The following is a 27,787-nucleotide window of genomic DNA, read 5'->3' as shown; positions in this document are numbered from 1 at the left end:
GTCTCTGCTGTACTTGACTAACAGGGCCTTGTGTTCTTCTCCAGAGCACTTTCATTGGTATCACCTCATCAACAGCCCCAGGTCTGGCCAGCACCCAGACTTTGTTAAAAAATGAAAAATATTCAAAAAGTACCTGCGTAAATGCTATAATAGAAAACATTTTAAGGAAATGTTACCTAAATTCCACTCCCTTGTTCCTGTCACCTCAGGTTTTGCTCCTGTCTCCCTCCCATCTTTAGAATGGGCCTTGCAGCCCTGCACACTGGTTACCAGAACCATCGTCTTCACTGCTCTGCTCACAGCCAGAGTCCGGGTGTGTGGAGGGCGGGGGTGGCGGCCCACGGCTGGGGAGGGGCTCTTTCAGCTGCTTCGTACCTAGTCCTGATTCTCATCTCAGGAGCTTTTCCTGTTTCAAACCCAGATGTCGTGGTTTGGGTCCAAGCCAGCTCCCAAGGGCAGCATCCGGCCATCCATCTCCAACCCTCGGATACCATGGTCCTAGGCGGCACCACCCAAGGATGAACCTCCAAGGGCTGACACTTTTTCTGTGAAAAGAACACTGACACACCAGTCTGGGTGGGTTTTTAATCACTGTAACTGCAGTATTTTGTACAAGCATCTGAACATTGTTTACAAGACTTAAGGCCCACTCCTGCAGACTGATAAGAACCTCAGGAGGTAGCTGATCCTGTTGTTCTGGTCACCAGAGGGTTCTGGCACTACCCACATTTCCACAGTGCTGCTAAAATCCCAGCTCTGGCCAGCACCCATCTGCCCCTGAATCCTCTTTCAAGGTGAGCACTTAAAGCTGAAGCCCTCAGCATGTGTCAGAGAGGAGGCGGCTGATCTACCGTGTGGTGATGACGCTGGACATAGACAGCCCTTCAAGATGGTGCCCAGCAGCCCAGACCCACCTAGTTCTGCCACGAAGAGCCAACTCAGTGAGGCCGGCCTTTAAAAACTCCCTTTCCCTTTCAGTATGTTTGGGTTCAGATGAGTTAGAAGCAGCTTTTTAACCCTTTCTCCCAAGGAAACATTATTTCACGTCGTTTCCCAGACCACCGAGAACTTTAGTTGTGTCCGTCTTTAAGGTACTCTGGGGCCAGTGTGGATTAATGAATATGCACCTTTCTGACAGTATCTCATTTTACTGAAGAAAACTAGCAAATGTATAAAAAGATCCTTAGTACCAAATACACTCAATTGCCTTTTTAATGAATGTACTTGTCTTGGATAGGTTGCTGGTAAACCATTTTAAACTATTTTTTATAGCTAAAGTTCCTTGCTATTATAAACATGTCTTCTGTATTATAAAATCCATTTAACTGGTGTTCTTAAAGGAAAATCAGAGCATCAAGAGGAAATTATTTCTAAGATTGGGAGCCCTGTCCCTTTGGAATGTCACTAGCATTCTTTGGCAGCTGCTTCCCTCTGAAGCAGTGGTGGTGTTTCATTTGTTTAGCTCTTAATTCTGTGTTGTAACACTGAGCAAATGCTAATCACATTTTCTACTGCTAAGGACAGTCTGCTGTATTCAAAGGAAGCAGCAGCTGTCCCTCTCCCCAGGCTTGACCAAAACGTTGGAGGGTGGACTGCCTTGTAAGTGGAGCCACCGTCTCTCCCTGTCTGTCACCCTACCCCCAAATATTTAAGATGACACTACATTCATGTATGGCAACCAGGCAGCCCCCAGCTGGCTGCAGTACTTGATAGCATGCAAATGGCTCTGGAACTGACTGATAAAAACGTGTATTAGTTATCATTATAAAGAAAAGGGAATGTGCTTGCCCTGGATAAGGCACACTATCAAATCTAAAGGGAAACCATATATTGAGTTATAGTTTGATGAAAGTTTTATTGGTTAAATAAAAAACTGAATAACTGGAGCTCCTAAATTTATCATCAGTTATCCAATGATGTAAAGTTATGTTTCTCAACTATGTTTAGGGTTAAAATAAAGTATGTCTCACAGGAAAACAAGGATTTGCAATTAACATAAGACAGTTCCGTGGACCTAGAAGTACCAAGCAAGGGCAGCATCACCCTCGTCCCCACTTGGGCTCTCTGCCATCCAAGTGACCCATTCTCCGGTTACCTACCTCCTCCTATGGCTCCCCCTGCAGATGTCTCACCTGTGTTTAGAATGCTGTTTTCCATATATCTGGTGGGGACACAAAACAGGAGTCCCTTCTGTTCCATAATTTTGATGAATAGGAGGTAGCTCTTCCAGCTCTTCCAGGAAAGAGTCCCTAAGATTGGGTAGTTCAGGGCTTGCTAGAGGCGACTACCACACAGCCGTGGGAGCCCCGCCCGACTCCCCAGTGGCTTCTCCAGCCCTCGAGCTGGTCTCACCCACCACCCACGTTCGCCGGCCATTTTAGGCGTCGTTGGTTGTGGGGCCCCTCACTAAGTCTGTACTTGCACAGGGAGGATTCATTCTAATCAGGCTTTCCTCCTGCATGTTGAATTTCCTTCAGCTTTAAGAAGAGTGGAATAAATGTTCTAAGTGATTTGATGCACTTTTACTTGTATAAAAAGTTCTGTGATAGAGACAGTATATATAGTCCTTTATATGAGCATTGGATCTTGATCTCACCCTCCATGTTGTACACAGGGAGATTGTATTATCTAAAACTGCTGTAGAAAATTCACTTGTGGTGCAATACACTTTTTGATTAAAGCTCTTCAATCCAGAGGCAGTGGATTTAATTGATATAGTTTGGTGTCAGTATTTCTTTAACTTGTTAAATTTAGTACATTGTGTCTCACATTTAAAACTCCCAAGGCCAAGTTCAAGGCCTGTAGAACACTAGTCTTCCAGGAAGCACCTCCCCAGATTAGGTTTAGGTGAATAAACATTACATGTAATTTAATGAAGCCAGCAGCCCAGTCCTACCTCCCAGGAAGGGTGGGGTTCTGCAGAGGAGTTGGGAGGATTGTCACTTTGGTCAACCTCCATCTCCAAGGCCCACATGACTGGAAAGAGCTTCAGGGACATGAACGGGGTCCCTGCCTTTAGCAAACAGCAGTTACATGTGCCAAAAGGGAAAGAAAAGCATCTCTGCTCTTCAGAGAGGCCCACTGTTAGTGGTTACAGGGAACAAAATGTTCCTTTTATATCTATAGGCTGATTGCTACCTGTTTCTGGCTCTTAACCCTTTAAAGAAAACAACATCACGGTGTTCCTGCCGAACAGCCGAACCCAGCGTCAGGAGGTGGTGACTGGGCCCGTCTAAGCCTGCTCCCAAAAGACTCCAAGTGCAGTCACACAAACTGAAGACTTTTAAAGCTTAGGTCAATTATTGAATGTTTGGCACTTTATTAAATAAGCTCCAAAACTACACACAAATGAAAGAAGTAAAAACAATAAATAGTTAGTTATTCAGCAAAACAGCTCTCTGTAGCAGCCAGCAGCACTGCAGCCCAGGCCTGAGGTACTGCTGTGACAGGAGGGCTGGAATGCCACGCTCGCTCCCATGGCTCGGTGGGGACACACGTCTACCCCCTCCATTCCAGTTTCCAGAACAGGCGACCTCTCATTCATTACCATCCATTACCCACTTCTTTTATATACATGAAACACACTGCAGAGTATATACTAATAAGCCAAGAGCTTTATTGATGCAGCAGGCACTTTACAATGAACCCAAGAGAGCCCGCCTTCTTTGGGAGGTCGGGATGTCTGTACAAACCCTTGGGGGTTTTCCACTTCAACAAAAACCAAGCTCTCCCTTTTTTACCACATCCCTCGAATCTGCACCTGCCCAAGTCATCCTTCCCCGCTTTTACACAGGCAGTGCACAGAGGTACACCTGACCAATGCAGGCCAGCCACTCTGGTAGACAGTCACAATGTCAGTTCTGCATTACTTGTGGACAAAGGCATAGACTATCAGATCCTGCAAAGGATTTAGGAAACAGTAAGACGATTTCTCCCTCCACCTTGAAAATAAAATACACTTTAGCGGATGCATGTCCTGAAATAGTTTACTTGGGAGTTCTGAGGAAGATGGTCCATTGTCAATCCCTTCTTCAACAGCCTGTGCATCCAAAATTCTTCTCAAGGTAACATGAGTCTTTTTTTTTTTTTAAACAGTCTTTCTTGCTGTAAGAACTCTTATAATGGAGCCTAGTCCTCCTACGGCTAATGCCTGTAGGGGCAGGAAAAGAAAAGGTGTCAGTTGAGATTTGGTTGGACAAGGGGAGCCTAGCTTGCCAGGGAAGATGGGACCATGCGCTCCTGACCATGTCATAGACCTTCTGAAAAAGGATTCCCACGAGAGCACGGTTAAGAGGTGCCAACAGGGTCCACATTCAGGGGATGGAGCCCTGTCCTGGAACAAAGGGTTCCCAAGAGCTGCTAGCTCTTGAGGCAGGAGAATTGGGCTTGAGAACATTGTTACCAAGCTCACACAGAGACCCCCAGTTTCCCTTTGACAAGCTCATCATGTCCCAGCCTACAGGCATAGCCGTAGGCACTTAAACAAACACTAGCCCATTAGAGCTGAAACATCAACAGGGCTGAGCACCCAGTTGCCTTAAAGGGACCAGAGAGCCTGGCCTCCATACCACTCAGTTCCCCTGAGCCCCACGACCACCTCCACCCACTAAGCCTAGGAGCTCACCTTCTGGCAGAGCACACCCACCGGCAGGACCAAAGGCCACAGCCCAGCCCCAGGCTGCCCAAGCGACCGATCCCTCAGTAAGGGCCACTCCCTTAAAACTCAACAGAGCCTTTCAGGAAGGACACAGGCTTGATGAAAGGCCCTGCTCTTATACTGACCCAAGCAAAGGACAGGCTTTTCATGCTTCAGGTGGATGAAGGCCCTGTTAAAGACACTGCCAAGGTATCTGCCACTGCCCCCTTGGGCCTGGTGAGGCTGAGACTGGAGCAGGAAGCCCTCAGAGCTAATGGGAGGGCTCAGCCTGAATCTAAGACCCACAACCACCACCTCCACAAGCCCAAAGAAAGTATTACAAAGTCCCAGCCACCAGCAAGCCTGCCTCTACCTTACCACGCCAAGTCACCTGCCCCCATGCCTGCCCGGCACAAACCAGCAGCTAAAGCAACGGCGATTACCAGAGACGGCAGATCCCTACCAGTTGCTTCCTTGGGAGAGGTTAAGTGCTCAGATGTCCCAGGTTGCTTAAGGCATGGCCCCTTATTCTCACATGCCTATCAGACTGTCCTTTGTTTGTTTGGGATGGCCTGGCCTGCTGATTTGAACCCTGGGGCTGGGGTGACTCAGTGGGCTGCCTGATGTTCACATACCTTTTCATGCCACTGGAGTAACACTGCACTGCTATTTTCTGTGGGCTTCTCAAACCCTTTATAAATGTACTTCATAAGCAAGTCAATGCCATTTCTGTCCAGTGACTGCACAGCCTGCTCAATTTCGCTGCTCTTAAAATTTGTAAGCACTTTCAGCACCACGCCCTGGGCCCGTTCCTACAGAGGAAAGAGAAAGGGAGTGAGGCCTAGAGCCATGGCCCAGGCATATCCACATCCTGCACTGCAGGCTCAGAAACACCAAACCAAGTAGTCAGAACTCATTAGAAACACTGCCCAATTTCTAATTCATTTGGAATGCTTAAGTGAAATTCTTTTATTGATTTAAGTTTCAAAGTATCCCAAAGTATTCAAAGCCAGTAATTTATTCCACTTATTTTGGGGGAAATAAGCAGTTTCCTGGGGAGAAGCATCCCTATTTCTGATGACACCAGCAAGGCCTTAAAACTCTACAGGATCATGGGCTTCCCTGGTGGTGCAGTGGTTGAGAGTCCGCCTGCCGATGCAGGGGACACGGGTTCGTGCCCCGCTCCGGGAGGATCCCACATGCCGCGGAGCGGCTGGGCCCGTGAGCCATGGCCACTGAGCCTGTGCGTCCAGAGCCTGTGCTCTGCAATGGGAGAGGCCACAACAGTGAGAGGCCCGCGTACCGCAAAAAAACAAAACAAAATAAAAACAACTCTACAGGATCATAACTGTGGAAATTGAAAAAAAAAAAACAGGTCTACTTGGCTGCACCTTCTGTCTGTGTTCACCCTCAATGGAACAAAGGGGCCATTTTCCTCCGTGTTTGACAGGTGCAGCCATTTATATCAAGATGCCATCAAAAAAAAAAAGTGCCATCACAAGATGGCAAAACCCCAGCTCCAAAGAGACCCCTTTCCCTGGACCAAATTTTAGACAGTCTCAGCGATGAGCTTTTAGACAACGTAACGGATACAGTCTGCACAACCGTATGGTCTCACCTAGTTTTTATGAGGCAGGAAATCATAAAAGCACTGAAAATCCTTATGCAAATAAAGCTTATTCAATAGCTTATAAAAGCATAACCACTGCTAAGTCCCACATGGCAAGCTAATTTATAACTTTGCTCATCAGGAAGGGCTGGGCTGACTTCTCACCCCATGAGGCCTCGGGGAGGAGTGAACGTTTCTTTGGGGAGCGTTTACTATGAACACTGACAGCTTTGGGTGTTAGGAGCGCCAGGAGGCGTCCGTGGAAACACAGCCCGGTGCCAACTCACTTCCTTGGTAGATACTCACCAATGCAGAGATGAAACAGATGCTGTCCAGAGTCCCAGGGAGCTCACACTGGACAATCACAGCCCTGGTCCCAACACCCACCCAGCAGAGCTGCAGTTCAGCCCCCTTTACCTTCACAGCTTGATTCTTGGTGTTGACGGGAGAGTTCCGCAAGGCTGCATGAAACGCCCGAAGCATGTCCCCTGTGCATCAGCCCCAGTTAAGGATGGCTAGGCTCTAGCATGTTCATGCTTTTATTAACGAACTCATTTCAAAAAGAGCTCAAGAGAGTGGAGTCAAATGGCATCTATCCACATCCACCCGCCTCCCACTGTGGCCTCTCGGTGGGCACAGCCAGTTCAGAGGGTAGCCTACAGGCTCTCCTGAGCCACACGGAGGGTGGGTGGGGCATCTCTGCCAAACCTGCAAACCCCTCCTCTGCTGGCCCCGAAACCTTCCCCTTCAAAGCAAGTTTGGACACGGACTCGCTCCCTCCCGGGAAGGGAGTAGCAAAGCAACCGCCCCCGCAGGGTAACTTGCAGCAAAATCTGACTGAGCTGATTTGCACTTACTTGGCACCCTATCTGCCCTACTGGACCCTCACGACCACCGAGTAAGGTTATCATTTTCATCTTCTCATTCTCAAAAGGGAAGAACAAAGGCACAAATGGAGGTCTCCTAACTCTTAATCCAATGTTTTCTATCAGTTAAACTATTAAAGAAATTAAGATGTGCTAAAACTTTTATCCTCCAAGACCTACCCAAGTCAGTGAGGTCCCAACTGGGGGAAATTTAACAATCTAAAAGAACCTTTTGCCAACAAAATGAATCAATCCTCCCCTCCTTGCTCCCCAAACCTTAGCTGGAGTCCTGACATAATCTTTGCTGAGCTCTGAATTGCCAGTGCTCAAAAGAAAATTACAATCTGGGTTAGGTCCCCAAAGGTGACACCTATTTTAAACTGAATTACATCAGTTGACTTTCATTTCCTCATCTGAAACACTGGCTTCAGCCAAAAAGCTTCAAAAATAGAACAAGAAATGGCTGCCGCCCAATCGGGTCTCTACTCCTGTTCATGCAGGGATACCCATGTGTGAACAGCCAGAACCTCCCAAGCAAAGCCGAGTCCCCGGTCTTCCCTAGTGTGGCCTCCATCTTGACTGAGCTGGGCCCACACACCCAGGGAGCCACCCCTGTGGAGCTCCCTAGCACCCTGCTGGGCTCTGATCCACCTTCCAATCTGAGAGGCAGCCCACTCTCCCACACCCCTGTATCTGTCAGCTTTGGAATTCCTTTTTCCCAGCCTGGTTAGGGCCAGTGTGATTATCAGCCACAGATAATTTCTACCTCAGAACTCTTTTCGAATTTGACATCCCAGAGCAATAGGCAGAGTCCCAGAGGCTTCAGAGGAAACGAAGGCTGGCGCTCACTCTTCACTAACCAGCACGGTTGGGAAACAAAATATTTCAGAAGATGAATGGGTAAGGGTAGGATAACTAGTCCACAGGGGCAAAAAGAGTCACTGCTTTAGAGTTAATCTCTCTGCAGCACCCCTCTACCAAACATTCACTATAGGTGTTGATAGGTAGGGGGCCTTCAGCAGCTGGGGAGAACTGGGGAGTAGGGAGGGGCATACCATTTATCAAGCTGGCCTCTGTCTCAGCTGGTTTTAGGCCCTTCCAGAGAACAGGCTGTGGAGGCCAAGGAACTGTGCCCAGCCCCTGGTCTCCTCTAGATCAGGGTTTCTCAACCACAGCACTACGACTGACATTTTAGACCAGATGACTGATGTGGGGTCTGTCCTGTGCATGCATGGTACAGTATTTAGCAGCATCTCTGGCCTCTATGCACTAGATTCCAGTAGCACTCCCTCCCACCCCCCAAGTTGTGACAAACAAAATATCTCCAAACATCGACAAATTTCCTCAAAGGGAGGAGACTGCAAAATCATTCAAAACTACTGCTCTGGACAGATCCCCCTCCAGAGGACCAGAAGGTGCCTCAGCAAGGAAGAAAAAGAGCCAATTCTTTAAAATCCCCACAAGATCTCAGATCCTGTGCCCAGGTGTTTTCACATGTCATCTCATCACTGCTAACAGTTCTTTGTGACAAGAATCATTATTCTGATTTTAAAGGCAATGAATCTGAGGCTCAGAGAAGGAAAATGACGTGTTCAAGGTCACAAAGCTAAGCTGTCCAGCTGGCCTTCAAACACAAGGATGCCTGACTCCAAAGCCAAGCTCTTTCTACAATCCCCTGCTGCCACTCCACCCACAGGCCCAAGGTGCATGTCCAGGACACTTACTGTATGTCCAGCACTGTGCTAAAGCCTTCTGGGATGTTGTCCAGTGATGGTCCCATGGAACCTATAAGCCCAGCTTGGTTCTCCTCCTTTTAACACAGGAGGATACTGAGGTTCAGAGAGTGTAAGTGACCCATTCAAAGTCACACAGCTATAGAAGACTGAGTTGGGTCTGTGTGGATGCACAGCCCACGCTCTATTTCATGTGTGTGATCTCCCACCATGACTTGCTTCCCTATACAGTACTAGGACAGGCCCACTCCCTACATCCCCTCACTCCAATCAACCAACCCCTATCCCTACTCCCCTCACCTCTGTTCTAAGACTCCTAGAAGCCCTTTCTATAGTTTAATAATGTAACATAAATCCAAGACCTGGCACATGGTAGGGACTCAGCAAATATTAGCTCCTTCCTCCTTCCTTCCTGGGCCCCACATTTGCCAGGATTTCAGTTCTCATTTGCTAACCTCCCTTTCCCCAATCCCAAGAGGTACACTCTCCATGGTAACAAGGTTTCTGACACTGTCATTAGTGGAGAAACTACCATCCCCTGATGTGCTAAGCCTAGGTCTCCAAGCAGCCTCAAGGAACCTATCATGTGAGGAGCGTATCAAGAGATGACCTTCAACAAGTCTCTGCAGCACCAAGGCCAAGACAGCAGATAACCGGACCTTGCCCTCCCCCTTTGTGGATGGTCTGGGCCACAGGCCTGACGCTGGAGTCCTTTCAGCAATGCCTGCCCATGAGTCAGGTTCTACACCAGACTGCAGAATCACCCTTCCCTCATGGGGGCCCTTCTCATGGCCCCATTTCACCAATGGGGTAAGCAGGGTGACCCTGATGGGGCAGGAAATACAAGTTTGAATCACCACCTTTGAAAACACATTTCTGTTCAAACAAAGAAAGTCTGGAGGTTTTTGTTTCAAAGGCACATTGGAGGAACACTGTAGGACTCCTCCCAAAGGCAGTCTATGGGCTCGACTTCCCAAGCTGAGTCAACTGACTAAACACCCAGAACCTGATTTATATACAGTACAGCATGAGCCTCCAACCCTGCCCTGGCCAGTGCGGGGGAGGGGTAGGCACTTCCTGTAACACCATTTGAATAAAGAAAAATCCTTCCTGTGAGAATAAGTCAGTTTCCTGTGCTCAAACTGCTACGGGACCAAGCAGGCTGTGACAGCCAACTCTATTTTTAATCTTGTTTTCTAAATGCTTGTTTTCTGTGACCACAGAACAGTCATTTCCAGTCGTGGGGCTCTACTTTTACATCTCACTTTATGCTGTTTTTTCTTAGCTCTAAACGACTAGTTTTTTCCACTGCTTCCTGCACAAGAAGCCTATGCGTGGGGGGGGGCAAAACTCACTTGTTGAACGTGGCTGAGACCATCGAGGTCCAAAGCCCAATGAATGGTCATAACTAAGAATAGGTGAGGAAGAGTGGCATTAAGCCGCAGGGTCAGAATGATTCTGGGGTGGGAGGTGCGATCTCAAACCTCAGGGCTGGACTAAGGCTGCAGCCTTGGCTCCCCCCATGGGGCCTTTCTTCCCCGCAGCCATCCACCCACCTATTTTCAGGTGGTGCTGCAATCCGGCCCGAGAGGACTGTGCCTGGGAGCCGCCCTGGCCGCTCAATTACTCAGCGGTGGCTCACCTCGGCGCCTCCCGCCGATCATGCCCGAGTATAGCCCCGTTTCCCGCATGGGAGGGATGGGGTGATCGGGCGCCCAAGGAAGGGCCAGCCTGAGGGCGTGGGGAGGCAAGGGGGAAGAAAGGGGAGAGGTCTCGTTCAAGAGTGAGGGGCCTACGAGCCGGAGGCCCCCTCCGGCACGCTCTTGGGGCCGCCGAGCAGGCCGGCCCACCAGGATCCGGGGGCCGCGTGGGGCCGCGCTTTTGAGGGAGGCTCCGAGGGCTCCGGCCGGGGACAAGGTGAGTGGGGAGGCCGGGTCAGAGGGAAGTGGGGATGCGTGGCCCGAGGAGAGCCAGGTCGGAAGGGAGTCGGGAGACTGACCTGAGGGGTCCGGGCCTGAGAGGAGTGGGGAGGTCGGCCTGAAGGGCCGGAGCCGGGGATGAGGGAAGTGGGAAGGCCGGGCCAAAGGGGAGTCCGGGCCGCCGCGCGGGAGAAGGATATTGCCGCAGGAGCCCGTCCACCTCGCTAGGATCCGGGCCTGGCTCGGCCGCCGCCGCCGCCGCCTCCTCCTGTTCGTCCACGAATTTGTTCTCGTCAAACTCGTCGATGTCCACCCGACGGAAGCGCGAGGACAGCGTGTTCCGGGCCATGGTGGGGGCTCGGCGCCCGCTCAGGCACTTACGCTCCGGGGAAGACCTCCACTCTACTCCGCTCGGAACCGGCTCCGGCTCGGGGGCGGGAAGCTGCCACCCGGCACCTCCTCCACCTCCTCCGCGCGCAGCCGCAGCCGCCCGCCCACTTCCGGCCCACGCCGGAACCGGAAGTGCAGGTGGGAGGGACGGGTGGGGCGTGTCGGGAAGCGCCGGGAAAGAGGCCTGTGGAGCTCCGAGGGACTCCTGGCTTCACGGAGGTAAAGTCTTCCCGTCTGAGGAGCAGGCGTCCAATCCCGCGCAGGCCTAGCACGTGGACGCTATAACTGCGCACTTCGGCTTCGCTCCTGCACCCGAGGGGGCCGGGGCGGGCACCCTCGCCGACTCCGGGTGTCATCTCTGCCCAGACTGAGGGGGCACGGGGCCCCCAGGATAAGGCGCCCGGCTCGGCCTGTCGAGTGCCGGGCAGGCTTCTTAGAGAAGAAACCTTCGAGCTGAGGCCTGAGGGATGAGTAGTAATTCTTAGGCCCCGGGGAGTGACCTGGGGTGGGAGAACCTAAGTCTCGGATTATAGGAGCTTTGGACGCCACCCCACTGAGCTCAGTGGAGGTTGCGTCTGCCTTATTGTTGTAGTGACCGTATTGTTAATGGGCTGGCAGACTTTAAAGACGTTTAAAGTGTATCCAGGGTGCTGACAAGACAATGAAGACATTTGAGTTTGAGCGGGCGGCGGCCCCGCGTCTGTAGCAGTCACCTTGACCGGGTGTGTAGGGGGCGGGGATAGGGGGATGACCCTGTGGCCACCATCCTGGCAGGAAGGGCAAGGTCCTCGGGGGCTGAGATATCTTGCCTGGCTGGAGAGGAATATCCTGGTAGGAAGCGAACCCCCAGAGTCTGAGATGGGTAGAGATAGGGCAGAGTCAAGGACAACATTGTAGTGCCAAGATTAGGTGCCTGGGCTGTTGCTTGAGGGGTTCTATCAATGAGACTTAGCCTGAGACTACATTGGGTCTTTGTTTTCATATAATAGTTTTCCTTTTAATAAAGACCAGTAGAAGTTAATGAGATGTGACTCGTTTTCATTGCTTCGAATACTTCCCATTGAACTGTGTCTACAGATCAAAAAAATATTGTCAGACTAGGATGCTACCTAATCTTGGGTGCTAAAGATAGACTCCTACAGGTGCTAAATAAAAGTATCAGGTGGCTTCCCTGGTGGCACAGTGGTTGAGAGTCCGCCTGCCGATGCAGGGGATACGGGTTCGTGCCCCGGTCCGGGAAGATCCCACATGCCGCGGAGCAGCTGGGCCCGTGAGCCATGGCCGCTGAGCCTGCGCGTCCGGAGCCTGTGCTCTGCGACGGGAGAGGCCACAACGGTGAGAGGCCCGCGTACCGCAAAAAAAAAAAAAAAAAAAGTATCAGGGGTCCTGGAAGACCGGCCTATCAGCTCCATACCTTGGAAGAAATCTGTGTGACCTAGGGAGGCCACAAGACAACAGAAATTCATATCCCCAGAACATCCTGATCAGAAGGAATTTTAAACCAAAATGCCCGTTTTACAAGTAAGGAAATAGCCCCCAAATAAACTGGTGAAGGAAATAATGTCACTGTTTATGACCGTGGATCTCCATTCCAGTCAAGGGGGCAGAATTAAAAATTCACACTATGTCAGGGATGACTGTATTCTGAGGAGAAGAAAAAAACAACATGCAGTTTCTGAGAGTAACTCAGATAAAGTGGTCAAGAGAAGTGTCCCCGAGGAGGTGACGCTGATCAAGGACCTGCAGGAAGTGAAGGAGGGAGCTGAGCAAAGGCTCAAAGACAGGGCAGGCTTGGTGTATTCCAGAAACAGCAAGGCCATACTGGAGCAGAAGAGTGAGAAGAAATGAGATGGAAGGGAGGTGGGGGGGAGGGGCGGGTGCTGAAGAGCTTTGTAGGCTGAGGAAAGGATGTGGTCTTAACTCAGGACAGCCCTGGAAATTCTGGGCAGAGCAGTGACATGATCTGACTTGAAAAGTGTCCCTCAAATGTGTATTGAGAACACATGGGAGCCTGAGCCAAAGTAGGTGATTTAAGAAATGACATCAATGGTCCAGGTGACAGGCAATGGCAGCTCAGGCCAGGCAGGTGCCAGTAACAGTGGTGGGAAGAGGTTGGGTATTTTGAAGAAAGAGGCTGCAGAATTTGGGAGTGGGTTGGATGTGGCATGTAAGAGAAACAGGGTAGTCATAGGTGACTTCAAGTTCAGAAAAGATGTACACAATCATTACCTTTAATAGAACTGTAAGCATTTGGAAAATATGATAGTCAAGTCCCTGTGCACCATTCAACTTCCATTTAAGACTAATCCATGCCAAGAATGTCCTCTGCTCTCTCTTCTCCACCTCCCTCCACTTCCTGGAAGCATGCCTCCCCATGATCTTGGGCAAAGCTGATTAATTCAGCTCATCCAACAAGCATCCATATGCTGGGCCTGGAGATGAGAAAAACCAAACCAGGTGTCAGCCATGGTTCTGACCCCTGGAGAACTTCCAGGCTGGCTGTGGAGATAGATACATAAATTTATTTTAATTCAGTATGTTTGGGGCTAAAGAGAGGATTGCCCAGAAAGCTCTGCACACAAGGGCCGTCTGTGTCCCAATTTAGTCCAAGGCTACTATCCATTAACGGAAACCCATAAGGGGATGGGAGAAGGCTTCCTGGAGGAGACACGTGACAGCAGCAAGGGGCCAACCTGGCTTTAACTAGAGTTCTAACGTGTGGGTGTGCCTTTGTTAAGGGCAATGGAGTGACACTAGAGCACAGATTCATGCTTGCTGGTTGGGGCAACAATGCAACCGTCCAGTCAGAAAGCCTGAGCACTTTCCCTTGTGAAATCCGCCTTTTAACTTTCAGGCCATCTCAAGTGTTCATTCAACTGGGAATATTGATGGTGATGATATTTTGAGCACTTGTTATGCATCAGGTGTTTTGTTTTGTTGGCCGTGCCCCACGGCATGTGGGATCTTAGTTCCCCGACCAGGGATGGAACCTCTGCCTCCTACATTGGAACTTCAGTCTTAACCACTGGACCGCCAGGGAAGTCCTGCATCAGGTCTTGTGCTAAGAGTTTTACATGTTATCTTCCTGATCCTTATAAATACCCCATATCACAGGTGAGAAAACTAAGACTCAGGGAGGGGAAGGGAGAGTCAGCTAGCACCAGGCAACAGGATAAGAATTTGAAACCGGGTCAGGTTCACTAAGAAAAGGCCATGAATGTTTCCCCTAACGCATGCAGTCTCCACTAGAATTTTTTTGCAGTTGGATTATAGTTGTCTGACCCCGCCCTTCCCCGCCCACCTTGGACTTTAAATTCCTCCAAGGCAGAGGCCATGTTAATTCATCTTTGAAAACCCTCAACCTTCATACTCTGTACCCCCGGAACACCGGCGCCCAGCACGGAGTAGCACAGACTGGGCGACCTGCAAAGGTTTACCAAATGAATGAATGAATGAATAAATGAATGGATGAATCCGAGTCCTTACTAGTCCAGTAAATTGCCGCCACCCCAGGCCTCGACTTCCCCACAGCGCTGCTCTGGGCAATACACCGAACCCAAGTATTCTCCAGAGCGCGGGAAGAAGACGCGGGCACTGCTGGGCGGGTCTCCGGCTCCTCGGGGCGGGGCTCGGCGGGCCGGACCACAGCTTTCCTCGCGCGTGGGTGAGGCGGCAGGGGCGGAGCCAGGGCTCCCCCGCCAGCGTTATTGACCACGCCCGCCGCCACCCGGCTGTAGTTGTGGAGGTCAGCCCCGCCCCTTCCTCTTTCCCTCCGAGAAGGCGGCGGAGGCCGACTCTACAGTCATGGTGAGTGTAAGACAATCGGGCACCATCCGCGCGCTGTGGGGCTTAGGGGCTGGGGTGGGAGTCGCGTGGCGAATCCTGAGAGCCCATCTACCAACCCGGCCTGTGGGAGGCCCTGCGTAATGGCCTAGCGCCGCCCCAGCCGGCCCCTCGCTTACTCCCCACGTAGGCCTAGACCAGGAGAGGTACGCGCGCTTCGCCGGGGTCTCCGTCTTTCCTCCTGCGGAATGGGGGTAGTGGCCCAGCCTCGCAGCAGGCCTGGGCGAGGGCGCGTCTGCTGCGGCCTGGGTTGCCCTGCCCAAGGCATGGTAGTGCTGGGCCTCCAGCGCGCTCCTGGCCCAGGGCGAGGCGCGCGCTCTCCAGGGACTGATTACGACGCAGGTGGAGGGGACGATGGCCGGTGGAAGCCTCGGTAAGTGGCCGAGGGGGAGACGGCCCCGCTGGGTGTTTGACCCAGACCCTTTCTTTCGCTCAGGCCAAGATTAAGGCTCGAGACCTTCGCGGCAAGAAGAAGGAGGAGCTGCTGAAACAGCTGGAGGACCTGAAAGTGGAGCTGTCCCAGCTACGCGTGGCTAAAGTAACAGGCGGCGCGGCTTCCAAACTCTCCAAGATGTAAGTGACGGGAGGCCAGACTACGGCCCTCTGGGCGTGGGGGGTACATATGCGTCGGGAACATTTGTGGATTTTCGAAGTTGGCTTAAGGAGGTGTCCGTTTAAGTGCCCATTCCATGCATCCGTGGGTCGGAATGTCGTGCCCTTCCTAGCCAGCCTCTCTAGGCTCCCCTTGCTCATGCCCAGGTGCGTGGTGACGTGCCTTTGACCTGTGGTCCTTTTGCCTGGAGTAACCTCCTTCAACTTCTCTGGCTGGAGAAAGAACTGGGTGTCCCTGAAGACTCATTTTAATGGTACCTTCGAACGTCTCATTGATCCCTTTCTCCTACCTCCCACCAGCATTTGGATTTTTTTCCGCATCCCCCCTCACTTGGTTGAGGGACCCCTTGCACCCCTTAACTTGAGTTGTAGTGTAACTTACTGATGTACGTGGAGCAAGAGTCAAGATTTGTGAAAGGAGCATGGATTTGCAGTTAGTCAACCTGGGCATAAATTCCGCTTCTGCCACATCCTACTTGGTGGGTAGATTGGCTCACCACCCAGGTTTTTCTTTCCTCTATTACAAAATGGGCACCCAATAATATTCCTGTGGTGGTGCATGCTGAATCCTCAAGACTGTGTTTACCAGTCATTTACTAAGCAGCACTCATATTCAACATGACTGCAAACTCACTTATCCCCAGCCTGTTCCTGTCTTCAGCCTTATCCCCTCTCCAGTGGCCCCTCCTGTGACTCCCTAAGCAGCTTGCAGCATGATTCCCTCCAGTCAGCTCATTCAGATTGGCATTGGTTAGGTCGTTTAGCTGATTGGCATTGGTTAGGTCGTCTTCATAGCCCTCAGGATATATGGCCTGGGATGGGAGATCTTTCCTGATCTGCCCTTCACCTCTCCTCATTAAGCCTCCTCAGTGAACACTTCACAACTCTTCGAAAGCACTGGATGTGCCAGCCGTTCATGTCCCCAGTCCTGGGATACTCATCTATTGTCTCTCTTCTCTCCAGAACACCTTCTTCCTGGGCTGGGTTAGGTACCTCCTGGGTGAATGTGGGTGAGCTGATGGGGAATGCCCCTGCCCTATGACATCTGGATCAAGCCCTGAAATAGATACCTTGGGGAGTGCTGTGTGTCTTCCCCATCTTGATCAATGTCTCTGTTTTGTAGCCGTGTTGTTCGCAAATCCATCGCCCGTGTACTCACCGTCATTAACCAGACTCAGAAAGAGAACCTCAGGAAATTCTATAAGGTTAGTGGCTAAGGGACGGTGGTGCTTGGCTAGAGGAGCAGTATGGCAAGCTTCTGCTGGGGTGCTTGGGACTGGGCTTTCTAGAGACTTCTCAGCTTGTGGATGTGTTCGCCTTCTTACTAGCATATGGCATGCAGACTGCATTTCCTTGGGGCTGCAGTTGTCAAGAAATCAAAGATGTGGGAGTCTGGCTGGAGATGGGTTTTGAATAAAACCTCACCAGCTGAGTTTGGGCAGTCTTGTTTAAATGTTTTAATGGTCTTGCTAGCACTGTCAGTCACTGCCAAGCATCTGGTATCCTCATTTTTCAAATGATGACCTCAACGCTTAGAGAGGTTAAGTTGCCCAGCGCCACCTACAGTAAATGGATTGGGCCTAGGTTCCAAACCATGTCTTGGTAAGGGTGGATTGAGTGCTTCCTGGAGATTTTCCACAGGTGCCTGCCCCTCACTCAGCCTAGAATTTTTATAATCATTTTTTGCTTGTGCCTAAAACTAGTGTTGTCAGGGTTCAAGCTATGAAGTGGAACCAGTAGGAGATTTTATATACTGTGTATGCACACATTTGGTTTATTACAAGAAAATGGCTTGTTTGATGGTGGGGTGAACACTTGTTGGGAAGAGAGGATCTGTGAGCAAGCTGGAGCTCAAGGTTTGGTTGAAGCTGCTGCCCTCAGGTGGATTTCTTGGGGGAAAGCCACAGCCCTGCCTTTAAGGCCTTTCAAGTGTGATCAGGCCCACCCAGGTTACTCTGGATAATCTCTTAATTAAAGCTGACTGATTAGGGGCTTTGATAGCATCTGCAGAATGGCTTCATATCAATACCCAAATTAGCGTTTGAATGACTGGAGGGTTTGACACATCAAAAAAGTCATCACGGTGTGCCGGGGCTAGCTGCCCAGGGGACAACAGCATGTGGGGGGAGGGTTGCTGCCACCCCTGGACGTGTGTGCATTTGTTTGGGGGAACGTATTCTGAGAATTGGGTCTGGAGCGTTCATCAGGCTCTGAGGGGACCATGTAGAGTTGTGGCCTGGAAAAATTGCCTTCATGACCATCCAGTGAGCACACTCCCCCAAACAGCCAGGCAGGACTTCTGGAGATAGAGGTAAGGTCTCTATGAGAGATGTTGATGTTCGATACAGTAACCTCTGGCCATGCGTGCCTATTAAGTGCTTATGTGGCCACAGTGACTGAAGGATGTAAACAGTGTGTGTGGCTAGTGGCCACTCTTGGACAGCAGAGCTCTAAGGTGCTTGGTAAATTGGAAACAGATGAAGCCCTGACCTGTACCAACTGATATGAGGGATGTGGGTGGACAGACATTCATGCTTCCAGGTCCCCCCACAGAGCTTGCCCTCATCTCCTGCTTAGCTTTTTCCCTGCAGTTCTCTGCACTGAGGCTGTTCATGACCTGAACCCCGCTTAGCTCACATACGCCTGCCATGTGCCTACCCCTCCAGGCTGTTGGCAGCTCCCAGCCTGAGCTGTCACTTTTCAGGGCTTTTGTGCCCACTCTGGTTTCTCTTGCAGTTGACGTGCCCGTTGCTTTCAAGGCTGTTGTCAGTCATTTAGGTGAAACCTTCCTTAATCTCTTTCCTCCTCCACACTGATGCACCACTTGTTCTCCGTTTTCCACTGTGCTGGGAGCTCCTTGAGCAGGGAGCAGGTCTCATTTGTAGCTAAACCAGCACCCAGCACAGGGCCTCAAACTGAAGAGCCCCCAGGGGACCTTTGCAGAACAAAGGGGACCATGAGAGCTGCCTTAGCCTAGACTCCTCACTGAGGAGGAAGTGGGTCGGGAACGAGTGGGAGCAGAGATGGAGAGACAATGCCCTGAGAAAGGTCTAGGAGCAGGAGCCAAGTCAGGAAGGGGGGCTTGGCCACTCATAGCAGGATGGTCTCGGCCGAGCCAGGTCTTCCCTCTGAGATGCATGTGTTCGGTGGGAATGTCACCACAGGTACCTGGCAGGTCCTTCAGATAAATTGAGCACCAGCTTAAGCTGCACATCTCACCCTCCTGTACACACACACATAATTTAAGCCAAGATAACAGGAAATGCCCCCAGGACTCGGTGGGCACCAGACATCCTTTGCTGGGTTGGGGTGTGACGTTGACTGCACGGCTGGCAATCTGGTGGAAAGAGCACCAAGTAGGGAGTGGGCTGACTTGGGTGTGCACCCCAAGTTCCACTACAGCTTCACTGAGATTTGGGCAAAATTACTTCCTAGCCCAGCAAATCAATATACTTAAAGAAAATGAGGACAGTCCTTCCCAGCCTTGAACTTGGGGGAATTAAAGAGCTAGGAAGCAAAGTATGGCCTGGCAACACTTCAGTCTCCAGTCCCCTCCTGGGCTGGGTGTCCTACAGCTCCTCACGCTTGCATCTCCCCAGGCACATCCCAGCGTCTCAGTTCCGACTCTGTGGCTTCCTTAGCTACCGCAGTAGCTCCCAAACCCTGGTCCTCATGTTCCCCCACTCCCCCTCACCCAGGGCAAGAAGTACAAGCCCCTGGATCTGCGGCCCAAGAAAACGCGTGCCATGCGCCGCCGGCTCAACAAACACGAAGAGAACCTGAAGACCAAGAAGCAGCAGCGGAAGGAGCGGCTGTACCCACTCCGGAAGTACGCGGTCAAGGCCTGAGCATCCAGGTGTCAATAAAACAAACAAACTGGCTGGTGTTGCTTTGTGTTTATAGGGGTTTCTACTAAGTGCCGGAGAGGTGGGCTGGTGCGGCCCTGGTTACGGTTACCTGGTGTCTGATGGATCCCAGCAGGCTGGCCTGCTGCTGGTGGTGGCCCTGGTGGGGGGCCATGGCAGCCCTGGCCACAGGGGCCTGTTGGACACTCTTATGGTTATTTTGGTCCTGTGCCCCCTGGGCAGGGAGAAGCAGGGGTGGAAGGTCTTGAGAGCCATAGGTAGTGATGTTCTGTTTGAGCAGCTCTGGGCGATTTGCAGTGAACTTGGAATTTTGCCTAAGCAGCAGCTCCAGACACTCAGAGTTTCCCATCTGGGGTAAAGGCACAGGCGTGGGCCACATCCAGGACTCCCTGCCAAAAGCATGGTATGGGGCTCTGTGGGTGCGGGCCTCCCCTAGCAGGCCTTCCTCTGCACCCTTGTTTGCTGTAGCCACAGACCTTACCTTCAGGGTCTCAATGCTCTTTCCTGTATTGTAGTCCCAGACTTTGACCTGGAAATCAAAACAAGCTGGGGGGTAGGGAAGCCTCATAGGCAAGCCTGGCATCTTTGACAAAATCACACTGGGGTGAGTCTTAGCCAACATGTTAACTTCTTGATCTGGGTTTTGTTGTCTGTGAGGTGTGTTTAACAAGGGCTGCGTAATAGCTGATACAGAAATTCAGTGCAGTACTTTCCTTTCCCCTGAAGCCGAGTCATAGAAATGTCAGTGCCACTAACATTTGGGCCAGTGCAGACCTTAGTGCCAGGCATTCGGTAAGGAAGTGGTTGGCACCTGGGTCCTGCCCTTGGTAGCCTCCTATTTAGGGCAGATAGGGATGTGGACATTTCTGGACATGAGGTGCTGAGGGCTCCGGTAGGGAGGATGTGGGGTAGGAGTTCACAGGAAGGAAGGCCTGATGGGGTGGGGTTACCATGTGGGAGTAGCCAGTGCTGGCCACCTGCAGCCCATCAGGGGAGAAAGCTCTGCTCTTCACCCAGGTGATGTGGCCCTTAAGCTGGACAGGCAGGCTTCCGGTTGAGGGCTTCCAGATGTGGATAGTCTTGTCCCAGGAGCCGGACACCTGGAAAGTAGACAGCTCTAAGCATAGAGGTTTGGGGCCTGCATACTCTGCCCCCAAAATGGCCTCAAAGAGTGACCCTCAAAGAGTTGTAGTCAGCAAGGGGCCACCCTGGAACCTAGGCAACCCAGCCCACCAATAGGCCAGATGCTGAGTAGCACAGGCAGCTGACGTTGCCACTGTGGCCCTCCAGCTCCTGCTGGAAGATCACTGGAGTCCCTGCCCGAAGCTCCCACGTGCGGATGGTGGAATCCCAAGAGCCCGTGGCCTTGCAGACAGCCGCCATAAGCATGGTCCCTCCCGGTTCCTCGACTGGCTAGGCTCACAGAAAGCAGGCACCATCTCACCAAGCCCTGTTGAATCCCCATCTTACAGAGGAGGGGACAGGCTCAGAAGAGCTAAGTCACTGTCAAGGTGTAGAATTCTAACCGCTTGTTAGGCCACTGAGGTGGGGCCCGGGCAGAGGTGTGGCTCACCAAGCAGTCTGAGCTGGGTGCAAAGTCACTGCTTGGGACAGTCTCGGTGTCCCACCAAGTGGCGCAGCACCTGGCCTGACTGGAGGAAAGAGCCCAGAGGCTGCGTGCCAGGTTCTCTGCCTCAGGTGAGTCAGACCCAGGCCCTCCTTGTGGGGCTGCCTGGGTAGTGTGATGCAGCATAGGGGTTAGGGGAGGCTTCCCGGGCCTTGGCAAGAGAGGAGGGCAGTACAGGCAGGGGGAATCTCGTGGCAGAGGTCTTGAGGCATGAGGGTAGGGAGAGGGGAACTGGGGAGGTAGCTGCAGCCAGATGCAAGGGAATGGGATGCCAGGGGTGGGGAAGATGAACAACCTTTCCCAGTTGGAAAGTGTGGCCACTGTGGACGGTGTGCATCCCTGGATCCCAGGCCTCACTGGCTGCCCCTCCACCTACCTGCGCCTCCCAGAGCATCACCCTCTTGTCCCAGCCGCCTGATGCCAGTTGCTTTGATTCAGGGCTGAAGCTGATGGTCTCCACACTTCACTGGTGACCTGCAGGCACCGGCCAGGGGGCGAGGCAGGGGTGAGGTGGCACAGGACACAGCAAGGTCCGAAAGGGAAACCAGGCCTGGCTGCTTGGCTCCCAGTCCCACCCAGCCCACTTACCCTGTAGGACCTGCAGACACTTGGCTTCTGCTACATCCCACAGGCGGATGGTGCAGTCACAGGAGGTGCTGGCAAAGAGGCAACCATCGGGGGAGAAGCGGCAGAACCTCACGGGGGCCTAGGTGGGCGGCCGTGGTCAAGGAACGGGGCACTGCGCTCCACCTCTGGCCCTTGCAGTCCAACCCCTGCTAATTTCTTCAGTCTCATTGCCTACCGCCCCTCTCCTCACTTCTAACCCTCACCCTCCAGCCACTTGGAAAATTCCTGGGCTTCCATGCCTTGGTCTGGAATGCCCAACTCAGTTTGCCTATTTGGAAGATCAATACCCAAATCAAATGCAGACACCTCCCAGAAACTCCTTGACAGCCCAGCGTAGGTTCATTACCCTCTTAGAGCTCCCCAGCCCCTGGACTTTCCCTATTACGACACGAATCAATCTGCCCTATAATTACCAGATTTGTTTTTTCTTGTCTTAATAATCATAAGTTACGTCTACTGAGTTCTTACTGGGTGCCAGGTACTTTGCTTGCATTATCTCATCCTATAGCGTAGCAACTATTATCCCCATTCCGAAGAGGAAATAGGTGCAGAGAAGGTGACATGACTTGAGTTCAATCACAGTCAAAAAAGTGGGTAAACATAGATGGACATTATGCTAAGTGAAATCAGTCACCAAAAGAAATAGTGTGTGATTCCACTTATACCAGGTATTGTACTTAGTCAAAATGGAAACAGAAGGCAGGACGGTGATTGTCAGGGGCTGGGAAAAGGGAGGAATGGGGAGTTTAATGGGTATAGAATTTCAGTTTTGCAAGATACGAAGAAACTTCTGGAAGCTAGATGCACAGCAGTGTGAATGTACTTTACTGAACTGTACACTTTAAAATGGTTAATAGGGTATTATGTAGATTTTTAAAGTTTTTTTTTTTTAAGTGGTAGGATTTGAGTCCAGGTCTGTTAGAGTCAGAGACTTAGGACCCCAGGGACCAGGTCCTGTCTCCTTGCCCTCCCGCCCCTGCCCTGCCTGGGCTGTCTTGCATGGATGCTCAGCTCAGATGTCAGAGGTCATTGTAGGCTCTGTAGAAAGCCACAACAGGGCCATATGCCTCAGTCTCCCCATCTGGGGTGAAGAGCCCCACCTGTATCTCCACAGCAGCCGCCCGCTCTGGGTCTCCCATCCATATACACAGCCATCCTCAGAGGCTGTGAGCAGCTTCTGGCCATCGGGAGAGAAGGCAGAAGAGTTGACCTGCAAGGAGAGCACAAAAGTCCTATCCTGGGGCAAGAAACACCTTTCTGCTCATCCCTAACCCCAGACTCCTGGGCCAGCCATAAATACTGCCCCAGGAGCCTGGGGTTGGGAGCTTGGACTTCAGGCTTCTCTCAACAACCAGAACTCAGGAACCACCCTGCAGGGGAGCCGAGAGCTTGGAGCCCTCTCTGCTGTCCTGTAAGACCAGACCCTGGGGCTTCCTTCCCTGGTGGCACAGTGGTTAAGAATCCGCCTGCCAATGCAGGGCACATGGGTTCGAGCCCTGGTCTGGGAAGATCCTACATGCCACGGAGCAACTGAGACCGTGCGCCACAACTACTGAGCCTGCGCTCTAGAGCCCATGAGCCATAACTACTGAGCCCGCGTTCCACAGCTACTGAAGCCTGCATGCCTAGAGCCCGTGCTCCGCAACAAGAGAAGCCACCACAATGAGAAACCTGCACATCGCAACAAAGAGTAGCACCCGCTGGACGCAACTAAAGAAAACCCGTGCGCAACAATGAAGACTGAACACAGCCAAAACTTAAAAAAAAAAAAAGACCAGAACCTGAAGCTCAGAGCGAGCCCTCACTGAAGCCAGAGGCTGCAGCCTTCTGTAGAAGCCAAGAGCCCATTCTAGAGCTGAAGCCCAGAACTCGTTCAAAATCTACTCTAAGCCCCGAGTTCCCTCTTAAGCCAGAGTCCAAAGAGCATTGGAATTAGCCAGGAGTTTGAGCCCCCTGTGGAACCAGTGCTTAGAATTCTAGAGCCCATTCCGCAACTGGAGCCCAGAGAACACTCGGACTCCCACTACACAGAACCAGAAACCACTCTAAAGCCAAGAAGCCTAAGATCTGGGCAGAGATCTACAGGGCCTCACCTCCCCGCGGTGCTGGCCGAAGAATTTCACTCTTTCCACGGCCAGCGTCCCTGGGGCCCTGCTGTTCATGGGGCCGTGGCGGCCGTGGCCGCCCGCCCCGGCGGCCTGCCGGCCCTACCTAGGACAAGGTGGAGGGGAAGGGGGAAACTGTGTATAAGCGGTCTCCATGGCAATCGGGGCGGGGCGCCCAGCCGCTGTGGGGTCTCTGGGAAACCATGAGTGGAGAGAGCCTGGGAGAGACTGTTGTCAGCCCGGGTGAGGTGGGGCAGCAGCACGCTGGACCGCGGATGGCTCCAAGAAGGGACTTCCCTGCCAGTCGACGGCTGCCAGTCGGACCTTGGGCAGCTCTAGCTGCGGGGCGGAGTGTGGCGCACGGTGGCCGCTAGAGGGCACGCCAGCCCCACACAACCGCGCCTGCCTCTGCAGCTGCACCGAACTGGTGCACAGTTTGAGACAATCGATCGTTTCCCCATCTGCACAAAGGGGAGGCTCATCCTTGCCCCCCAGGGTTCCAGGCATGACACAAGGTAGGTGCCCATGAGGGCCCAGTTGGGATCGAAGACCCCTTTCCTCCAGGAGTGGACAGTACTGAGGCTGAAGATCTCCCATGGAGAGGGCTGGAAACGATATTCATATCAGCCGTCCAGGATGTGGAGAGCCAGAGGCAGTATGCAAAGCACAGGACATTAAAAAGTGAGGTCACTGTTAACCTTCCTGGCAGCACAGAGTGTGCCATTGGAGGACATGGAGGGAGGCCCCAGGAGCTGTCAAGATCCTTGTTGGATAGTTCAGCTGAAACCCAGAAAGAACAAGACTTGGTTTCAATGTCCATTTTTCAGATGAGGAAACTGAGGCTCCAGGAGGTCGGGGGACTTGCTCAAGGTCACTCAGCCAATAGGAAAAGAATTGGGACCTCATCCCATGTCTGTCTGACCCTGAGGCCTATATCAGAACCACCTGCTGTGAATTCCAGGGGCCTCACAGCACATGAAGTCTGGGAAACAGGCCCTGAGGGGGCAGATTTGGCCCAGTCATCCAGCACCTCCGTGGCAGAGCTGGGGCCAGAATGCAGTCCCCTCCCCACAGTTGGACAGGAGTAGGACTGAGGAACCCCACTCCCCGACTTGCCAGTGGATTCCAGGCTCCCTGGGGATGGGGCTGGGACAGCTGGGCTTTGGGAGCTTCAAACTCAGGTGTTCCCAGTGGTGATTCACACCCCCTCCTCCCAGACCTCTTTGCCAGAAATGCTTCTCATGGAGATCTGCCGTTCTCCTGCTCTATTTTAGGTCCTAGACAGGCAGGCGAGGGGGTGACAATGGCGGCTTTGAGGCTGCCCCACCCCCATTCTAACTCCCAAAGGGCCCAGGTCACTGAATTGGCTCCCCAGGGACCCATCTGGGCCTACGTGGCCACCCATCCCCCCAGCTCGAGGCATGGGTCCTGAACACGGCTCCCCCGTAGCTGGCTCCCCAGGCCCTCTCCCCCTTCTGTCTGCTTAGGTGCCCTGCAGCCCATGCCCCAGCCACCTAGCTGCTCCTGCTTTACATGAAGTGCCCAGAACCGCCTTCCCCAGCGTAGCCTATCACTCCCAGAGTCCCCTGGATAGACCTTGTCCACCAGGCCCAGCGACCACTCAGCCCGTAGCAGTGTAGCTGGGGTTAAAACGTTTCTGCTTGACCCAGGAGTCTGTGGTTGGAATCACCCACCATGAATTCCAGAGCCCTCAGAGACCAAAACATCATGTCCACCTCTCCTGCTTCATTCTGCCCCTGTCCCCTGCCCCATCTTACTCCCTGAACTTACCCACATGGGCTCTTTCTTGTATCCCTCCATCTTCACTCCCACCCTGGGCCTGTGCACACAGTGTTTCCCACCCTCTTGGCCTGACACTTACCTTGAGATCTAGCTCCAGTATCACTTCCCCTGGATTGGCCTTCCCTTGCCCAGCTCCCAGACTGAGTCAGAGCTCCTTCCCCAGAGATAGGGCATTAAAGCCACAGTTCTGGGTTAAACCCAGGTTCTGCCAACTACTAGCTCTGCAACCTTGGGCAAGCTAACTGATCATTCAGTGCCTTGGTTTCCTAATCTCTAAAATGGGAGTGCTGACAGTGGTTGCCTTGTCAAGAGTTGGTGAGATGGTGCCTCTTAATGGTGTGCAGTAAGTGCTCAGAGAATGGCGGGGGGTGGGCCGGCTGGTGACATCCATCTTTGTCACTTTAGGTTAAAATACTTCAAGCTAAAGCTCCGGATGCCCTTTGTCAGGCTCCAAATGCCCTAAGCCATCACCCAAGGGGCCCACGGCGCAGATACACCTCATGATGTAGAGAGGACCTTGTAATCAGGAGCTGTCTGGCTTCATGCCCAGCAGGGGCTGAAGGTATGGCCAACCCTGGGTTTGGGCAGGGGCTGAACCTGCAGGATGTGTACCATTAAGCAAGGGGAAGGAGTGGGGATGGGTGGGTCACAGTTACGGTGGCAGCAGAAGTATTTCACTGGCTCAGGCTCTGCCCGTGGGATGGAGTCACTCAGTTTCTAGCCACTCCAAGAGAGGTTTGGGGGGATATTTTCCACCCTTGACTATCTCTTCATTCTCAGGGAGCCTGCCATATTCTCTCCTCCCTCAGCCCAGACTGCCTGGGGAGGGGGCTCTGTGCTGAACTTGCCCACTCACTCCATCCCCTGAAGGTAACCCACGGTCCTGGGACCAGCTTCGCCTCTCTTCATTTCCTCAAAGTATCTTCCTTCCCAGGCCCCTTGGTTCCCTCTGAAACTGCTATAGGTACACAGCCATTTTAAAGAGAAAACTAGAGATTCAGAAAGGAAAATGACTTGCTCAAGGTCACACAGTTGGAGAGTAGTAGAGCTGAGATTTAAACCCATGTCCAATAACCCCTAAGCCCCCAGCTCATTCCTTGCACCAGACACTCTTTCAGTAAAGCTTGGGGAGGTTGGGGTATGAGCCTCTGCCCCACCCCCAACACACAGCCCTCACCCCTGTGAATGTGATCTCACTACCCTGCAGGATAGCCTATCCCATCAGACTGTTGGAAAGTCCTGGGTGAGTCAGAATCTACCTTACGCTAACACAGTAGAAGATGGGCCCAGGCTGCGTCTGCAATTCCACTCCCAGGGACACATTCAGCACTGTTTGTAGTTCCAGAAGGCTGGAAAGAACCTGAATAGTCAAAGACTGTAGAAATAAATGGTTTTACAGTCAAACAATGAAAGCTACAAAAGTCAGGGAAATGAACAAACTACAGCTCTGCATATCAACATGCAAACATCTGACAAAATGTTCAGCAAAAGGGACTTCCCGGCGGTCCAGTGGTTAAGACGCCAAGCTTGCACTGTGGGGGGCACATGCTCCATCCCTGGTCGGGGAACTAAGATCCCACATCCCACATGCCATGAAGTGCAACCAAAAAAAAAATGTTCAGCAAAAAAGCAACATAGCAGAAGACACTATAAGTATGATCCCCCTCATAGAAAAATCAAGACGTGCCAAAGGCAACCTTCCGTTTCTCAGGTATACATCCATATGTACTGAAACTATAAAGAAAAGAATGAGTAGCTCCTAAACCTCCAGAGGGGTTAACTGTGGGGAGAGGAAGGAAGGGGATTCAGGGGGCCTTGAGGAGTACTTGCTCCTGGTGATATTTGTGCTTGAAGCTGGGCAGTGGGCACCCAGGTGTTTGTTGGATTATTCTTTAATAACTGGCCTGCCTGTTTGGCCCCTGCCCACCTCTCCTGCCCTCTTCTGGCTTCCTCACCTTCTCCCCCATTCTTTGTCCCCATCACCCCCAGGCCTGAGCAGTTTGGTGGATTACGTGGTGCCAGGGCTAGGATGCGGTTTCCAACAGTGCCCCAGGAAGCAGAGAAGACTTTTGTCGCAAGAGAGCAGAGAGGAGAGAGAGGTGGAGAGTCAGATGCCCTGCTTCCTGTCAGCTTTCCAGCTCCCAGCTCCAG

The 27,787-nt window shown here is 52.2% G+C and overlaps 4 protein-coding genes across 7 annotated transcripts in view; 2 read left to right on the top strand and 2 right to left on the bottom strand.

Moving 5' to 3' along the window:
- Positions 1 to 4,092, top strand: part of GOLGA1 (golgin A1) — a 54,430-nt gene extending 50,338 nt beyond the window's left edge. For all 4 annotated transcript variants that reach the window (XM_089913739.1, XM_022578758.2, XM_022578756.2 and 1 more), the window contains one exon: positions 422 to 4,092. In XM_089913739.1, coding sequence (XP_089769865.1) covers positions 422 to 502 — 81 coding nt within the window. In that variant the 3' untranslated portion in view covers positions 503 to 4,092. The remainder of the gene's footprint in view (positions 1 to 421) is intronic.
- On the bottom strand, positions 3,595 to 11,233 carry ARPC5L (actin related protein 2/3 complex subunit 5 like). Its single transcript, XM_022578760.3, has 4 exons — positions 10,964 to 11,233; positions 6,663 to 6,735; positions 5,272 to 5,448; positions 3,595 to 4,150 (listed from the first exon to the last, which is right to left on the bottom strand). The coding sequence occupies exons 1-4, from the start codon at positions 11,110 to 11,112 to the stop codon at positions 4,088 to 4,090; spliced, it is 462 nt and encodes a 153-aa protein (XP_022434468.1). The 5' UTR covers positions 11,113 to 11,233; the 3' UTR covers positions 3,595 to 4,087.
- A 3,622-nt stretch (positions 11,234 to 14,855) lies between these two features.
- Positions 14,856 to 19,489, top strand: RPL35 (ribosomal protein L35). Its single transcript, XM_022578761.3, has 4 exons — positions 14,856 to 14,960; positions 15,433 to 15,569; positions 16,732 to 16,813; positions 19,307 to 19,489. The coding sequence occupies exons 1-4, from the start codon at positions 14,958 to 14,960 to the stop codon at positions 19,454 to 19,456; spliced, it is 372 nt and encodes a 123-aa protein (XP_022434469.1). The 5' UTR covers positions 14,856 to 14,957; the 3' UTR covers positions 19,457 to 19,489.
- Positions 19,490 to 19,788: 299 nt separating this feature from the next.
- Positions 19,789 to 23,961, bottom strand: WDR38 (WD repeat domain 38). The gene is given in 11 exon segments (XM_089912651.1): positions 19,789 to 19,863; positions 19,956 to 20,003; positions 20,425 to 20,574; positions 20,708 to 20,839; positions 21,048 to 21,087; positions 21,089 to 21,126; positions 21,478 to 21,575; positions 21,690 to 21,807; positions 22,142 to 22,160; positions 22,766 to 22,938; positions 23,822 to 23,961. Coding segments are annotated over 11 exon segments (960 nt in total). The 5' UTR covers positions 23,891 to 23,961.
- Between the last annotated feature and the right edge of the window lie 3,826 nt (positions 23,962 to 27,787).

Source organism: Delphinapterus leucas, chromosome 6 (genome assembly GCF_059928025.1).
Source record: "Delphinapterus leucas isolate spDelLeu-1000000601 "Yukka" chromosome 6, BTC_Dleu_Yukka2, whole genome shotgun sequence".
Lineage (NCBI taxonomy): Eukaryota > Metazoa > Chordata > Mammalia > Artiodactyla > Monodontidae > Delphinapterus > Delphinapterus leucas.
This window is presented reverse-complemented; position numbering and strand designations above follow the sequence as displayed.